This window comes from Paralichthys olivaceus, chromosome 11 (assembly GCF_024713975.1).
Source record: "Paralichthys olivaceus isolate ysfri-2021 chromosome 11, ASM2471397v2, whole genome shotgun sequence".
NCBI lineage: Eukaryota > Metazoa > Chordata > Actinopteri > Pleuronectiformes > Paralichthyidae > Paralichthys > Paralichthys olivaceus.
The window spans coordinates 13,525,916-13,543,974 of NC_091103.1; the positions used below are offsets into that span (position 1 = coordinate 13,525,916).

At 39.3% G+C, this 18,059-nt stretch overlaps 1 protein-coding gene and 1 long non-coding RNA gene across 2 annotated transcripts; one reads left to right on the forward strand and one right to left on the reverse strand.

The window, feature by feature from the left end:
- Positions 1-3,543: 3,543 nt before the first annotated feature.
- LOC109630376 (mRNA decay activator protein ZFP36L1) lies at positions 3,544-6,366 on the reverse strand. The gene is made up of 2 exons (XM_020088556.2): positions 6,201-6,366; positions 3,544-5,808 (listed from the first exon to the last, which is right to left on the reverse strand). The coding sequence occupies exons 1-2, from the start codon at positions 6,231-6,233 to the stop codon at positions 4,552-4,554; spliced, it is 1,290 nt and encodes a 429-aa protein (XP_019944115.1). The 5' UTR covers positions 6,234-6,366; the 3' UTR covers positions 3,544-4,551.
- A 6,860-nt stretch (positions 6,367-13,226) lies between these two features.
- On the forward strand, positions 13,227-16,774 carry LOC138412009 (uncharacterized). The gene is made up of 2 exons (XR_011244523.1): positions 13,227-13,407; positions 14,478-16,774. It is a non-coding gene; the product is annotated as an uncharacterized lncRNA (long non-coding RNA).
- Positions 16,775-18,059: the final 1,285 nt, after the last annotated feature.

Genomic DNA, 18,059 nt, shown 5'->3' on the forward strand with positions numbered 1-18,059 from the left:
ACTGTTCATAAAGATGGACGACGCAGCTCCACTTCCTCCCTCTATTGCTGAACACCAGAGTCTGTGCAGTAGTGATCGGGGGGACGAAGCCGTGGTAACGAGGTCCTGCCGATACATACACTTAACCAATCAGGAGTCAGTCTCAGCTGTCAAACGTCAGTGTGATAAGAACTACCTTCTATGACATTTGACAGGTAATTTGACCTTTTAGTTTGGCCAATCCACTAACATGGAGCAGGTCGGGTTTATGAAGCTTTGGCTTCACTTTTGGGAAGCTGCCATGTCGTCCACCTGTAAATACAGTTTATGTTTGGTATGTACAATATAAACACCAATGTACGTGTGTGTGTGTGTGTGTGTGCATATATTATAACATTATATATGGTAAGTCCACTTCAGCATTCAAATGGGAAAGACTGGGATCGAACCACCAACCCTCTCAGCCTCAGCCACAGGCAATCAAAAACAACACCTACAGTATAAAGACCTTGTTTAATGACGTCGTAAAGCAGTGTTGGATTATGGGAGTTGTTGCTTTTACTACCATTGCTGGTGAAATATTACCTGATGTGAATTACTCATGTTGAGGTAATGTATAAAACTGTATTCACATTACACAGCAAACACAATAAATAATAGTGATCCATTACCCAATGTGACATAAACAGCGGAACTAAAAAACTGCTGACTGGCAAACTGTCTGGCAGAGTGTTTTTTGTGTCATTTTATGTCATTTTCCCCGAAGTTACGGCAGAGGCGAGACAAATGCATGGGTAAGAGGATGTGACACAATTAAAAAGTGACCAAAAAGAAACATCCTGTTACCTTGGATATAATTCAACAAAATATGTAAGAAAGGACTCAAATCTTTGAATTAAGAATTGTATTGTATCACAACACACCTTTGTTTGAAGGATTTTAGGGGAAATCCCCAGACTCACTTATTAACACGCTGACTCATTACCATAGTTACCTAATGATATTGGATAATAGCAGTGTGTAGGGGATCGGATAGCATCCTAATGACCCACTATTTTTGTCACATATCCACACACACACACAAACACACACTTGTTGTGGAGCCCCCATGTGTTCTCTCATCACAAACAAACTACACCAGAGTTTGTGTGGATGAGGATGAGGACCAATGACAGTGCTGAGACTAGCTTAAATCAACCAGACACTAGGGGCAAAAATAGAGGAGTTTATTTATTACGAATTGATCCAAACCGGCTGAGGTGCAGAATCCGATCTCTTCCACATGCTCATAACACATGCTTACACAGTGAGAGAGAGCAGTACAAGTTAGCCACAGGGTTGGATGGAAAATAAGAACTCCCAGTAAGACCATGTCTTAAACTCTGGAGATCTTAAAAAGCCCCCACGTGTCAGTCAGGAAACACTACAAAAGTCTAAACAGCAGAACTATGATCTCGCGCAGCAAAGATTGGGCAATGTTGTAAGTACAACATGTGAGAAAAATCTCAAACCATTTCACACTAATTGGACCCGATCATCAAATATTTTAGAAATCCCTTGTGTTTGTGTTTGTGTCTGTTTCTCAGTTACCATGAGCCGAAACTGTTACACTGTATCCAGATTGCCTCCTTGCTACATAGAGTTCAAGGGTGGTGGCTGTGGTGACTGGTTGTTCAACGTAAGACCTCTCAGGGAATAAAAAGAGGATATTGCAACAGGGTACTTTCATGAACTTCTGCTTAACTTGCAAATGTGCGTTACACAACCCCACATGTCCTAAACAGGTTTTCTGTCATTCAGACCATAAACCTCTGTCGACTAAGTAAACTCAGGACGCTTAGGTGATCAATCAAATGGGTTGAAGGCTGGAAATAACAGCAGATGAAAGTTTCCAGTGTAGAAAGCAGACTGCGTTTAACCCCATGACATTCTCTGTCAACCAAAAGCCCCAAATATTAAACAGGGGTGTCTTTGCTGATACATTAAGCTGATATATAAGCATTTAGCTGATAGATTAAGACTGTAGACTGTTAACAAAGATGGATGATTCATCTCCACTTCCTCGCATTGTCAAGAAATGAGCCAAAATACTTTGTCGCAATGTAACGAACAGGTAGACCCCAATGCAGGAGATACGTTTTGGGGGGGAAAGTGCTCTTGCAGAAAAAGACAGGGTAAAAAAAATCTAAAGTCCAAATAATCTTATACACGGAGAAACACTAAGAGAAGCAAAAGCACTGGCACAAACAACAGATAGAGAACAAGATGAACAAGACCAACTAACAAAGACAAAGGGAAGCACAGGTAAAGGTAAAACACACATGGAACAGGTTCAGACGACCACAAGGGCGGGAAAACAGGACAAAGGTAGGAAATCTAGCTGGAGGCACACAAGGACAATATAGAACTCAACCAAACCCAAATCCAGAACAAGATAGTGTCCATGATCTAAAATGCCCCAAAACAGAAAATCCAAAACCCTTTTACACTGTTTTTCAGAGTTCAGGGCTCAGAGTCATGACACATGTCTTCTATCTTTGTACAGAGTCTATTGTTTAGATTTGGGGATTTTACCCTATTCTTCTCTTGTGATTTACTCAGGCTCAGCGAAATGAGTAGTGTCTGCCAATGACTAAACTCAAGTCATCCCCGGTCTGTAGACTGGTTGGCTGGTACAGCCATGAGCCACCTGTGAAGTCTGTGTATTGGTTTTTGTAGATTTAACATGGAGACGCTGACATCAGCTGCTAATTTTCAACTGTTAATTCATCCAGAGGTATTTTTCCATTTAGCCTAATGAAGTCTGGGAATGTGTGGAATCCCCATAATGTTGAACATTTCTAATATAGCGTTTAGAGCTTAGGTTCCTGCTCCTGACCCATGAACAACCACTTAAAATTTGACGCAAGTAAACTGTATTTGTAGAGATCATGGAGGTAATTTGTTACAGAAATTTGGAGCATCACTGAAAACATTGCAGCTTTTACCTGGAAATGAGAGGCTGTGTGATGGTGTGCGTACGTGAGGTGATCTAAATACTGCACTGTTTACACAACAAAGACGATGTGTGCCACTAAACACAGCAGGAGAGAGGAAGACAGGGTCTCCACATGCAATCCTCGTTTCCGTTGTAAAACAATAGAGGTTATTTAAACCTTATGAATATGAGGCTGAAATGTGCTGTCTTGAAATGTCTTGAATTGATCTACAACCTTCATGTTGGTTAAAACAATCTCAAATAATTCATTTTATTAAAGATTAGAGATTACTGTTGGATTCTACCTCAAAAAAAAAATGTAGCTTGAAAATGGTCGAGTCTTAAAACCACTTACTGCTTATAACGTGTCATTTAATTGTATGTCAGCATTGATAACATGCCGCATTCAAGGCAAAGTCTATAACCTTATTTTTCCCAATACTTTCCCTGGGTGAGTAAAATCCTTCACTATTCATGCGCAGATGCAATTTATAAAAAAATGTATTATCTTTGTGGCCTATTTTTTCTGGAAGGCAAAATGAGGGCATATCAAATTCTCACAGAAAAAAACAAATGAGTCAGTTTCATTTCTTTATACATTCAGATTTTATTTTTGTCCCTTTCAGGCAATTAAAAATATAAGATTCTCTTTTTTTCCCGCTCACATTGGTAATTCACAGACCTTGAAAGATTTCTCCATAAATAAAGTACAAAATACATTTTTTTTTATTCGTAAAACACAAATAAATATCATAATAAATATATTAGTTTTTAAGTTAAACAACACAAGGCAACCAATAACCAAAAGGAATACTGTGGTGTTAAAAGTCCCTGAACCAGGTTTTCAAACAAACAGGGGGACGGGGTGCAGCGTACAAATTAGCCAACAGAACGTTTTACAGAAGGAAATCTAATAAAAATAATAATATTTAACTCTAAACTCACTGACGTTCATTTTACCATTTTGATCTTTAAGCATTCTGACACTTATTTACTGGTGCACCCCAGGCAGATTCAGACAAATGGTTACACACACCCTCGCATGCATATACACAGACACACACACACACACACACACACACACAGACATACACACAGGCAGAGTGAAGTATGAAGCTTTGGTTGAATGCTACTGGGAGATTTGAAAGTTTCTCCCATTTGAATCAGCTGTAAAGTGCATTTCACAGATAAAAATGGGATCAATGACACACGTCAGGTCTCACTGATTAAGGCTACAGAATCAAACATACTGTTCGTGGCACTGAGAGCAAATATTATCATTAAGGCACTGGAATTAATCAACAATTTACAAACCAGACTATTTACTGGTGCTGTCCGGACCTGCAGAGGAGTTAGCTCTTATGGAAGACCACATACAAAGGTCTGATAGGCTACATAATATTTTTTGAAGTATAAAAATAGAGTCTGATAACATTTGGGTACTAATCTCAGTATTTGTAGCTTGTCCATTTTTACAAAGATAAATTAAGACGTTTTAAGTGTTATTGTGTCATCTAAAGCTGACTTGTCCTGATCAGATCTGGTTCTGAAGAAAGTCCAGACAGTTATCTTCTGTTGTTTCCCTTCGCATCCTCTTAGTCAGACAGGGACAGGCGTTCGAACACAGTGAGCCTCTTGGTGGCTGACCCATCAAACGTCGGGGACTCGGTTCCACTGGAGCCACCGCTGGAGCCTCCGCTGGAGCTGCTGTAGCTGTCCTCCAGGGAGTCCTCAGAGGAGAAACGCTGGAGTCCAGCTGACTTCACGAAAGCGCCGTGGCCTCCAGAGCCAGGAAACAGCATGCTGCTGTCCTGGTGGTGCCCGTCTGCCTCCATGTTGCTAAACAGTCTGCTGTTGTTGCTGTTAAAGTTATTCCCATGGCCACACACACAGCGAGACGCTTTTGGCTCCTGGATGAGAGGAATGTTGTGGATGTCTCCGGCGCTGGCTCGGGTCTGATGGTTGCCAAACTGGAATGCTGCTCCCATTGCAGGGGAGTCGGCAAACACTGGGAGTTCAGCGGGAGGTGGAGAAACAGAGTGAGCCCGGCTGAAGCCCAGGTTAAGATCGTTGAAGGATGAAGGGAATGATGGAGGAGATGAGCTGCGTGAAGCCCCCAGAAAACCAGCAAAACTGACACTCTGGCGGATCTGGTGGCGTGGATTCTGACCAGTGGGAGCTGTGGGATTTGGCTGTTGCTGGTTTGAGAATTTGGAGGGTAATGGACCTCCACTGATTTTCTCCTCATGGATGAAGTGGCAACGTGAGCCGTAGGGGCAATAACCAAAGTTGTAGAAGGTTCTGCACGGCTCGGTCTTGTACTTAGGGTGGCGGTGAAGTCCTCTGAGCTCTTCCTCACCGTGGGCAAACTGGCACTTACTGCCATACTTGCAGCTGCCAGTCTCCTGGAAGCCGCGGCACAATTCAGTCTTGTAACGGTTAGAGGACAGCGTTGGTTGGATTTGGGCTAAGAAGGAAGATGAGGGAGGGAAGCCCGGCGGGGGTGCCACATTCGTCGCAGGACCCAAGGGAAAAGCCTCCAGGTTCTTCAGCTGTCCGAACGAGGAGAGCAGGCTGCTGCTGGACTCCGTCAAGCTCATGGAGCGGTCGGGCCTGAAGGTTGGCTGCTTCGGTTTGGAGATGGGGGCCTGGCCCCAGATGTTGGAAGACCAGAGAGAGCTGCCGCTGTCATCCCCGTTGACGTGCTCGGTGCTCAAGCTGTGGTTGGAGGACTCGGGAGTGGAAGGGGGGTTGAAGAGGGAGGGCGAACGCTTCAGGCGACTCTGCCCTGGGACTTTGTGTTGAGTCTGTTTGGCGAGTAAGGCATCGTCCAGGGTCAAGTTCAGGAAGTTCTGTAGAAGAGGATTCAAACTGTTACGATCCAAACATCCACACTTATATAAAACAAACTATATTATAACACAGTTTAACAGTTGTAATTTTTTGATCACTGTATTTAGAACTATTTATGTCATAGATTATTCTTCAAAAATATTCACATTTATTCGAACAGAAGAATGTTCCTCCCTTATCTGTATATTTTTCACACTAAAAAGGAAATCCTCTGAGAGTTAAGGAAGTTTAAAAACAGTTTCCCTGTCAGATTACAGGAATACAAGGAGCAGAGGTAAACAAACAACAGCAAGAAAAACAGTTCAGGGCGGGAGGCACAGAGCTCTAACCCGCTCCAGCTCCATTTTACTTTCCACAACAAAAAAGAAAAACTCTCAAACTCTGGTCTCACCTTCGTGAAGATGTCGTCGAGCATTTCGGACATGCTGTACCTCTTTGGCAGAAGGAAGAAGAAGAAAGAGGAGACGAATGTTTCAGCTCTGATCCACGGGTTCAATGTTCGATACCTGTGTCCAGACAAAAGTTGTGTCTCTGATCGCTCCGGCGGGTTTTTATACAGACAGTGAACCTTCCCAGGGAGGAGTTTCCATTCGCTATGTTCCCGGATGACCCGCCCCCTGCCTCAGGTTTCACGGTGAGCTCAGAGAGGGGCGGGTCCTAAAGCGACAGCAGAGAAAAGAAAAAGGAGTGTGTATTTTTAGCCAGCTGGGTGAAAAGTTTCAGTTTTATTTGTCTAAAACAAAGGACCTAAGTGCTCTCTCCATTTGAGGATGTACTGCATTACTTTGTAATATAATGATAATTATTATTATTATAAACTGTATTTATTTATTTAGACAGATAGATAGACAGATAGACAGATAGATAGATGGAAGTATTCTGATAAATAATATCCTATAAATATTCCTTAAAAACACAGACATTAAATCCAGATAAATGATTCCACCTAGGGGTTTGAGACTGAAGGTATTACACTGTTAGAATTGTACGTATACACTGTAAACATGGCAGTATTGTGTTAGAGCAAGTAGTCAAGTGGAGAGTGGACCGATGTCAGTGTCTGTATTTGGCAGTTGCAGTTACATACAATGACATACAGTCACATGTATGATAGGACTTTATATAGCACTTTTCAATAACATGTTTAAAAAGCAAGGTTAGGATTACAATAAAACATATATAGTTGAATTGATTAAATATTTGACCACATAAATACGTTTTGATCTGTTTTAATGTTGAAACAGGAAACAGGAAATACACAATAATAACAGTCAATGAACAACAATCAATTTACATAGAGGACATGAGGACATACAATTAAGATAAAAAATGTTAATTAGTGGAAAACAAGATGGAATTAAAAGCCAGTTAGTAAAACATGAAACTAATAAGAGTGTGAAGGATAATACCACTGTAAAATAGCAATGAATTGGGGTTAGGATGGTATATAAATGGTCTCATAGATAAATGTGCATCAGTTCCATCTGGCAGAGAGTGACAACTCATCCCAGCTCAAGTTATCATGGTTTGTTTGGGCCCCATTGTTCAACATCCTACAGAAGTGGAGCCGCAGCAGCAGAAGTAGAGCAATGTGGACAGCCATTTATTTACAGTATACACACTGTGACTAATGGTGGGTTTACAGGAAGTGTTAGAAATCACAGTGTTTTTAACCCACAGAGAGCAGATTAGTTACTGTACCTTATCTTTTGGTTGTAGTTTTTTCCCAGAACATATGCAGCTACTTTTTTCCTTTTTTTCCTTTGGTTTCTGTGGTTTAACACTGAGAGCTCTAATACAGAGCAATGACATGGATTTTTAGGGCTTCCACTCATCAACAGAGGTATTGAAGATTGGAAGGCCGAAACCCTTGGGTTTCACGTTACTATGAAATAAGCAACAAGGCGAAACAGTCCAAACAAAATGAACCTGAACAAAAGAGTCTCAATTAGCTATTTGTACACTAGAATGTACATATTTTTACATGTATCTTTTATTCATATGTATATGGACATGTTGTGATCTAACTTAATACTTTAAATCTAATACTTTGTTCTGTCTAGTGTCTTCACTTGCTACTCATTTCTAAATGATTTATCTGATACTGTCACATATTTAAAAAAAAATGTGATTATGGAACATTTACACTATTTTTCTCTTTTTTAACTTCAGGACCAGCAATAGAAATGAGTCAATCTCCATCTTCAAATGTCAGATAACTCCCAAAAGAACATATCATACAGTAACACAGTTAGTGTGTGAGGATGTGTTATCTGATCCTGTGTGTTTTGGTAAGTACTGTATATACACACTTGATAAGGGCTGTTTTCACTGTGTCTACATTAGATTAATTATATATATATATAGTATTATAGCTTTATCATTTGATCAGACCTATGACACCAACACGTTCTTATTTGACCAAAACATCAGCTTATGATTCAATAATTAAATAAGGCACTTGACAAAGCGGAAAGATAAAAAAAAAGATCAATTAAAAGAAAGTTAGAGTCAATAATGTAATAAATCAAGTAGCCTACATTGTCTGATGTTAACATACGTATCAGTTTCTGTGTTTTCTCTGAGATAAAGGCATTTGTGCTGAAAAAGCATATCGGGTGAGTAGATTATTTTCATGTGTCACCCACTCACATGAGTCATGTGAAGTCCTGGCAATGACAGTGCATGCTGCACAAATGTTTTGCAATCATAAAAAATTCACTGCAACGATAATAACCAACCTGTGATTAATGGTAAACGGAGGGTTGCCACCACAAGAAACATCAAGAATCCTAAATGTGTGTTATGTCAAGTTAAACTAAATGTCCTTTATCAAACTAAAATGTAGGTATGAAATTCTGCTTTAGGTCCTTGGAATTTGATATAGTCTGAGACTTGAAGAAACTGATATACAGACGATTTTTATTTTTAATTATTATTCTTTTTTTTTACCTTTAATTGTAAGCAGTATTTCAAAATGTAATTTTAGAATTACACAAACTTTTCACTTAGTAAACACTGTTCTGAAATAAGTAGCAGTAGGAGTTGTAGTAGTATAGTATTGTCATTGTGGTAATCAATTTTAATTATTGATGAATTAATAAGTATTTCAATGTTACACGTGACTACCATCTTCATATATTTATATGTCTATTTATAATGTAATCTTATATTTTAAAAAGTATCTACAGCTGTCATCTGATAGAAGCAATACAATATTAAAATAAAATCCATTATATATAAGTAGATATTGTAAATGTACTAAGTTCCCACTTCTGCTTCAAGAAATTCAAGTCCTCCCATTTAACCACATCGTTCCTCTCTATACATGTGTAAGAGTCTCACTGGTAAAATAACAGCCGTGAGTTTACTCATACTGAATTAATGTTTTTATATGATCTTATGGTTCAAGTGTGTGAAGCTCAAAAAAAGGACCATCCTCATTTTTATTTGATCCATTTATTATTATTATTTGATCCGTATTACACACTTGATGTTTTATCTCAACAACACTCTGAATATTTCCTTATTACACTATAAGCCACTTCCAGTGAAAATCACACCCACTAGTCTGTGCCTAAAGCCAAACTCATTGCTCATCTTTTAATTAGTGAGTTAAATAAACATTATCTTTGTAATATAACTCTGACACTGTTAGATACAATGGAAAATTTATTTCAATGTTGCATGAGATTTTACCCAAACTGGCTATGAGGCAGTGGAAGCAAATGATAGTGATGCGTGTTTGTAGTATGTTTGTGTGTTTGAGTGTGTCTGTGTGTGTTTTGGTTACCTTGCTCTACTTGTTTCTGCTCTCTCTCTTGCCTCAGCTGCATGGAAAGTCTCCCTTAACAGGGAGGGGCACACACACACACACACACACACACACACACACACACACACACACACACACACACACACACACGCGAGTAAAGAAGCATTCCTGATGACGGTGGCGTGGGTGCTCTATGCCAAGTTTTCCAATGGGTTTTTCAGAAGACATTAAAGTGTGAAATGTAGGTTCCTAACATGTTTGGGCTTGATCACATGAGTTATGTGTGAGGTATGCGTATACTATGGGAAAATCTATAATTTGAGATATGGAGGTCATAGGTCGTGAGTTTAGAAATATCCAAACTACATTCGTGCAACAGCTGAAGAACTCCGTTTTTTTTCTACAAACTGTATTCCTTTCAAAATCAACCCAAAACCAAACATTAACTTTAAACATTTTTGACAAATTTTCCTCTTGAATAAAGTGAATTCATTTAGTGTTTTTACTGTAAAACATTTAAGACAGAGAGAAGGTCACACAGAAAATATCCCACATCCTCAATGTGCGTTCTGTGCCCTGCAACTGTGTAATGTGACCAGGCTGTATAGATGGATCATTAACTGATATAGGTCTGTGTTTATCAACTTTAGCGTCGTCATTACATTGAACAGCATCAGCAGACTGCATCCGTGGTCGACAACATACAGACAGTCCCAGGAGCTACTTTTAGGTCTCATAAATGTCTTAAATGTTGCTTCCCCAGAGGATAAAACAATCTAGAATCAACATCAAGCAACACTTTTATTTTGAACTAAATCATTCCAATGTTACTGATGGTTCTGATCAGTGGTAAAATATTTTTATCATTTACTCGTACAGTCAAAATCCTAGTTAAACATACAGACATATAATCAGAAGAATGTATTTAATGTGGTAACAGATGATCTTATATTGTAAATGAGATTATAACTAAAGTTCATGAACGGGTCGTATTTTAGAACTTGATCATATGTTTTTGGTGTAAATTCTGAATAAGAACTAAATCTAGTTTCCAAATAAATGTAGTTGAGTAAAATTACTGTATTTACACATGAATTAATTGAATCTGAAAAGTAAGGTACCTCAAATACAGCTTTCTCTAAGTTCATTACATCCCACCCTGAGCTTGATAGAATATTTAAGTGTAGAATAACATCCATATGTTATTCTTTATTATGTATGGAGATATACAATAAATTATGAAAGGTAGGTGGTCCTACTGTTCAAAACAATCGAAAGCTTCAGCAGTTCTCCTTATGCATACAGAACTTTTGGAACAATGCTGAAAAGACATTGTTTTTATTGAGCCTGGTTTATTTTCATTCCTCAGGATTTCCTCTCTGAAGAGAAAACACGAGCTGTGGTCATTACCACTCAGAGGGAACCTGGGGAACTTTTCTCTGACTCATCCTGGATGGCTGCAAACTGCCAAGTCACGATCATGTGGCTCATGATGCCAGCCAGGTGAGGTCAACACCGGACACTGCCCAGGTTTCCATTTCGCTGAAACAAAAAATTATGCTGACGACTGTGATGATAATGGTAATAAAAGGCATATAAAAGATTTGGTAGCTTGTGCTTATATATTTAAAGTGAAAGAATCGATCATCTCTCGCCTTTTATTTTTCATTTCCTGTGATCCCTCTATCCTTGGCCCAGTTTCCCCTATAAAGGCCCTGGTCACTATAGCTTGACCAGCCTGTGCCTCTAATAAGTGATACTTTGCAAATATTTAACCTCACCCTCCCATAACATTGCTATGGTGACAGGCCAAACATTGCACACATAAGCAGCTACAGGCTCAGCAGTTACTTAGCAGCGGCCCTGTAGCAGATTTAACATGTGATGAACCTGGCGGCTGCTCGTGCGACCGAGTTTACCAGGCGATTCGTCAGGATAGAGAGAGAATGAAGGGATGGAGGGATGTTCGTGGAGGATGAAGAGGGAGGAGAGAAAGTGAGCGAGAGGTTTCTGATTGGGAGGTGGGTTCGAGGGAAAGTACCTGACTCTCCAGATACAGTCTATGGAGCAGCAGGTACACAGTGTCTCCACCGTTATCACATATATGTCATGTAACAGATAAGGTTGTTTCTGTGTAGGATATTTGCCGGTAGATGTGGACTTTAGACCCATGCACTGCGCCCACTGCACTACAGTGACCGTGCAAACACTTTACCATGAGGGTAACTCTACTTCTACAGAGGAGTTAAGGCCAGACTATTACTTTATTTGACTGAAATGAAGTGTTAACTATGTTGTCCTGGCACCCAGAAATGGTAGAAACAACAATCCAACACATACATTTACACAATTTAGTATTGCGTACGTCAATAATAATAGTAGTATGAGAGCTAGATACATAACATTATAAAATTAATAATAATTTTCACATGTTCACTTTTTTCCCTGTGATGGCAGTTTAGGAACTTTGAGAAATCCCCCACATGTTGCAACGACTGCCCGTAGCTCTGTTTACATCAATCCATACGTTGTGTGCATGAACTCCACTACCAGTAATCTGGCAGGTCAAAGTGAGGGCTGATGACTGGTCTGAATATTTTGTGTGTGCTCTATACATTCATACAGCACTTCTATATACAACACTTTTTCTATCACACACCACTATGGATAAAGCCATCAGGTGAAATTTGAGTTCTCGCTTCACACAGAAGAACAGATGCATCAGGGGAAGATCTGAAGGAATGAATAAAAAGGAAACAAGACTGAATCTAACCAGTACATTGTGATTATATAGATTGAATATAGGTATATATAAAAATCTTGGCAGACATCACCTTCAGTTTTACAGTAAGCTCAGAATTTTCCACAGTGAGAGGGTTAAAGATGTACTCAGCACTGAGGTGTAGCCTGTGGCATGACGCTGGACTGGTTCGACTTGTTTCTGCAGGGTTAACCCTCAAGGCTTGATCAGGCGTGATGCAGCTAAACTCAAGAATATAAACAAATATGAAAAAGCTGCAAAAAAAGTGCTCACTTCATTTTGTTTTTTATGAGTTTAAGAAAATCTGCAGTGATTCATGCCTGTTATGGACTTGTAGCACCTACTGAATGCTCCCATAATCATTTCCATTTCATTTTCATAGACATTTTTAGTCCAAATAGACTTTATTCTTTCTTTTTTTCCAAAGCCCTTAATATGAGGAAATAACATCTTGCTTCCTCTATGAACGCAGATGTGTGGTTTTGGAGGAATTTCTGCTGTGGGCCAAACTCTGTCAAAAGACAGATGTTCAAATAAAAATGGAAATAATTCATATTCCGTTAAATCCTTACTGTGACTGTAGGATGGCATTTCAGTTGATGCTTGTGCTTTCAAGCTAAGAACTGAAAAGTTGTTTATCAGCATTTTTGCCTCAGGGGAGTCAGACGTGGTGGTTTCTTGTAACAAAGTAAAATCTGGAATGTGTGTGTACGTGTGTGTGTGTGTGTGTGAGTGTCTGTGAGTGTGTTTCACATGTGTTTCTATTCTACATGGTGTTTTCTCTGGAGAGTTATACATTTCTCATCCACATCCCAAACAAATTTTCCCCCCCACAGGAACAAACAGGAACTTAACAGATGCGGGCACAAAAAAAAAGATCTCACTTCATCTTTATGCCACAGTCCTTCACACTGAGCATGAAGGATCCTGGTTTGATCTACTGGTCTGCAGACGCTCCGAAATGCATTGAAACCTCTGTCTTAAATACAGGTCTAACAGCTCTGTTGATGATGATGCAGCAGATTTGCCTTTGCTGTCAAACTGGAGATTTCAAAACAGAGGGTAAGAGACAAACAGAGGAAACACTGGTGAGATTCTTGTCGAGTGTGAGAACATGATCTGTGTTTTCTTGAGACGAAGCTTTTCAAGCATTTTTGCAACAAATGTCAATTATGAATCATCGCTCATGTACCATTTTGTGTTGTAGCACTAAATTAGCTCAGGGTTAAATTTATAATATGTAACCTCAGCCGCTTTAGCCCTTTGAATCAAAACAACAACAAAAGACCTAGTTTGATGAGGTCGAGAAGCAGCGTGGGATCATGGGAGTGGTCTTTACCACCACTGATGATGAAAATCTACTTGGGGCGACTTAAATCATGTTCACAGATGAGGTTATTTATTAAAGGGAATTGTATTCACGCTCAGCATATAACGTTTGACCCGGAAGTTACAGCACAGAGCCACAGGTAAAAACATCTTGTTACCTTGAATAAAACTGGGATTGAACATTTTGGATAATGTAAGTACACAAGTCAACAAAATATATAACATGGGTCGTTTTTAGACATTTTAATGAAGAATTAGTTTTTATTATATCTGTACGTTTTGGTCAAACGTTTGTTTCTGTTATGATTAAGTGAAATATCTGACCATATTTACTACAAATAAATAATCGGACAAACATCTGGATTCATCATTTATTGAACACTGAAATAAGTCACCGGTTTTTAAAGAGTTTTAAGGCTGTGGCTGATCAGATTATATGTTTTCCAGAGGTCATCTTGGTGATGCAGAAAGATTGTTTTGAAGTAAAAACATTGGTTACACAAATAAAGTAATTTTACTCTTTGAACTTGATAAAATAGTACAAATAAACTGAAGTAATGCTATGAGCTTTTTGGCTTTGACAGGGGCTGCGTCTCTATCACTTGGATAAAACATTGTTTCCATTTATCTAACTGCAAATATGTTAATAATGGTAGTAAATAGTCATTACAGTCTGACTTAGTTTTTGTAAATATGTTTAAATACAGAGCAATCTTTCAAAACCTCAGCATACTGGCTGAGTAAATGCATGCTTTATCAGCATGTGACCTGTGTGTGTGTTTGTGTGTGTGTTTTCGCCGCAGGTTCTCTTGTACTTCAAGGTCACCAAAGTGTGTGTCAGGCGATATCCACGTCCTTCGGTGCATTATGACTCAATCAGCGTAGAGGTGCTTTCCTGCCACTCTGGCCCTGCGGCTGCATGTATCCACTGTGATTCCACCACAAATACAGCGGACTGCCCCTGTGTTCGCAGTTCAGGTTTCATCCCGTGTGCGCCGAGGGCCACACAGAGCCACAGAGAGAACGCTGCAGACTTTTCCGGGTGATATTTTTGGTACAGTTTAATCATGGCGTTCTCTTGCCAAAACCTGGAAGAGCGCAGCCAGAGTTTTCAGTGCTGCTGACAACACCCAAAAAAACAAACCTCGTCCACAGGGACAAGGAGAGAACAAACAAAATTATATAGAAAGTGAGTGCAGCGAAGCACGTAGTGCAACACACTAGGACCATTGTGACCAAGTTAACAAAATTGAACCCCCCCAAAAAATAACATGAATAAGTATTGATCAGTACTAATTTGAAAATATCTTCCTCTAGCATGTTGCATGAGTTCAGAATTAGCAGAGGACAGTTGATGTATTGTTGTGTAGTTGTGTCTGTGTACTGCCAGGAAAGACTTTAGGCAATCCAAGTTACAGGAAATCATGACCTGCACTGTATCGGAGGAGTGGTTTTAATATGTCTTATCACCAAACCCTTTAGTATTGGGCAACACTGTGTTGTTACAGAGTAGAGTAGAATGAGCAGACACAGCTGACTTTCCTCCTCCTCCTCCATTTCCTTTCCCATTTTTCCAGAACACCAGTGCTCTTCCTCTAGGTCGAGAGTTAGAGAAGAATGAGCGGGGAGGGATAAGACGGGAAGCCGCAGTCGGAAAATGAAACAAAATGTTCTGAGAGGCTCGAGGCTGCAGCTCAGGCTGCCAGGAAATGAGCTCGGGAGTGTACGTAGTAAAGTTTACAAACTGCCCTTCACATGAGATGACAGGTCGAAAACATCCCTGGAAACGAATGAGAACTGAATTTATACAGAAACACATGTAGAACACATATAATAGAATGAACATTTAAGGTTTTTTGTATGACATTGCCTTATTACAGGTTTAAGTTGATATTATTAGCAGAGAAAAGCTGCTATAATAAAGAGATTTCTGCTTGTGGAAAAAGAATGGTGGAGAGAGGGAGCCTAAAAGAGCGAAAGGAGAAAGAGGCAAATATTTTCATGTTTTTCTTTTCTGACAGCTTCCTGTAAAACTGTTGTTTTATGGCTGCAGGAGGGCGATTTCAAAATTCAGCTATTCCAGAGAGTGTAGATTTATAGCTGAAAAACTGTAATCTGAGAGTTTACCCACAGACACACACATGCAAGTTAAATATCTTACCCCCTTCCAGTGCGTAGAAAACAAAGACTCTTTTTAAAATCATATTAAAATCCACCTTCTAGCTTCTGCAAAGATTATAAGGTTCTGTTAAATATTCTGAAGATTAAAGGTAACAGGGTCTTCACTGTCAGGACCCCAAACCTTTTTTGAATCTATTAATAATGTTTAGATTATTGTGTGTTCTTTGGATCATTGTCATAACTTTTCTTTGTTTCCCATCTGCGAATAAGTTCATAAACAATTAATTTCAAGCCTTTTCCTTCCTGTTTAAGAGTTGTAAAGTCTTGCAGCACAGTAAGGAAAATATATACCACTGTCATTAAGATGTAAAAATATTTTTCTTAGTTTTCACATAGACTCTGAATGTGTTCAGTTTGTCATTCCGATTAAGATCATTTCTTACTTCATTCCTGTCATTAGTAACCACTTCCTTTATACCACATGCTGCATGTCGTTCTTTTTTGTTTGTTTTGGTTGCGTGCATTATTTACTTTCTTCTGTTTATGCCAACACTTTAGCAACATGTTTCTCCAACAAAATGTCATGGTAATAAATCTTCGGTCAATTAAATTTAAATGATAGACAATCTGCATGAGGGTTAGGGTTGCTATAGCTCCAGCTATAGCTCTGGGTATTTCTTCTCCATGAATCATTCTTTAACCCTGTCAGAGCAGAAGGCTGGCTGCTGCAGTGCTGAAGAAAAATATGACAATTGTTTCAGGCTCGTCCTCCTCCTCTGGTTTCAAAGAGAAATGTGTGGCGAACATTAAGGCACAAAGTCTTCACAGAGATGAATGATGAAGACTCAGCTTTGGGAAACCATGCAGGCAATTGAAATTTTTATATATCAATATTCGGTCTCAACCCACAAGTACCATTACTGATGTGACCTACAACTAAAGCATAGAGCAGATGCTAATAAAATAACTTTGACCTCAGGACTCTGTGTGACTGTTTCGTTGTCTCATTAACAAAAGTATGAAGATCTTTGACGTCACTCGACGCTCTGCCTCTTTGATGCCGTTCCACTATCTTCTTTAATCTCATCAGTCTCGCTGGACGACATGCCAAACTGTGCTGATAACGCCTCAGAGTCTCGTACTACAGTCCGACCTTTGTATCTGTCTGGAAACCATAGAAGTGTTGCCCTACGCTTACTCTTTTACTCCTGTTTCCCTCCTGACTTCTTTAAAAGGAAAAGTATGTTCTTGGCTGCACTGTCGGAACAACACACACACACACACAGAGAAAGACAGAGAGAGAGATCAGAATGAGGGAAGAAGGGAGTTTCACAGATGTGTCTTGGCAGTGATAATAGTACGATAATATCCAAGAACTGAGTCAGAGAGCTAGAAATTTTTGAGTGCTCACAATCATTAGAGTTGTACATCCGTTTTGACCATAGGTTTTGATTCCCTTTTTTTGTTGTTTCAGTCCAAAATTTTTAAAGTGGGTCAATGTTGCTGCATATTTGTCTTCATAGTCATAAGGATGTAATGTTCAGTTTTGCTGGTAAAGATTTGTTTTCAAGCCTCTAAGCACAAAAAAGTTGCCTTGACCAACAGTCTAAATAAATCAGTTAGATATATATATCTGTTAGATATGTATTATACAAGAATCAATCAATTTGACATCACCCTCAGGAGTTGTGGGCCAATTTGAATGGTTTAGATTTTGCGCTGATATATTACCACATTTTGAAAAGGTTTACATTGCCAGTGTACTATTTTTCATCTAACATTGCCTTCATTACTAGAAAATACATTTTGTAGTCAAACAACAACATATTGGACAACAAGACACATTATGTGATTGGAGGTGAAAGCCAGGGACACTGGGAACCTTCAGAACAGACAGGAGCAAATATATTTATTTGCTAAACGAGTTGGGAGTTACCATAGTGACCAAGTCTATGTTTGTATACACATACATTCATGTTCTTGATTTGTAAAGGTACACGTTTCACATTAATTACACACACACACTGTACATGTGAAACATCCAGATATATTTTCACATAACATATTATTTATTTTATGATTAAATAAATAAGTCACTGTGGTGATAGAGACCAACAGCAAGAGACACAGAAACTCCTCTGTCCTTTGTTCAGTCCCTCTGCTCTGCTCCTCTCTCTCACATACACTTTGTATTTCCCACTACACCACTATTGACGCACACGCACTCTCACACGCACACTCACACACACACTCACACACACACT

Coding starts and splice junctions, on each gene's coding strand:
- LOC109630376 (XM_020088556.2), bottom strand. CDS start 6,233: ATGTCCGAAATGCTCGACGACATCTTCACGAAG. Junction 5,809..6,200: donor TCGACGACATCTTCACGAAG/GTGAGACCAGAG, acceptor CCTCTTCTACAG/AACTTCCTGAACTTGACCCT.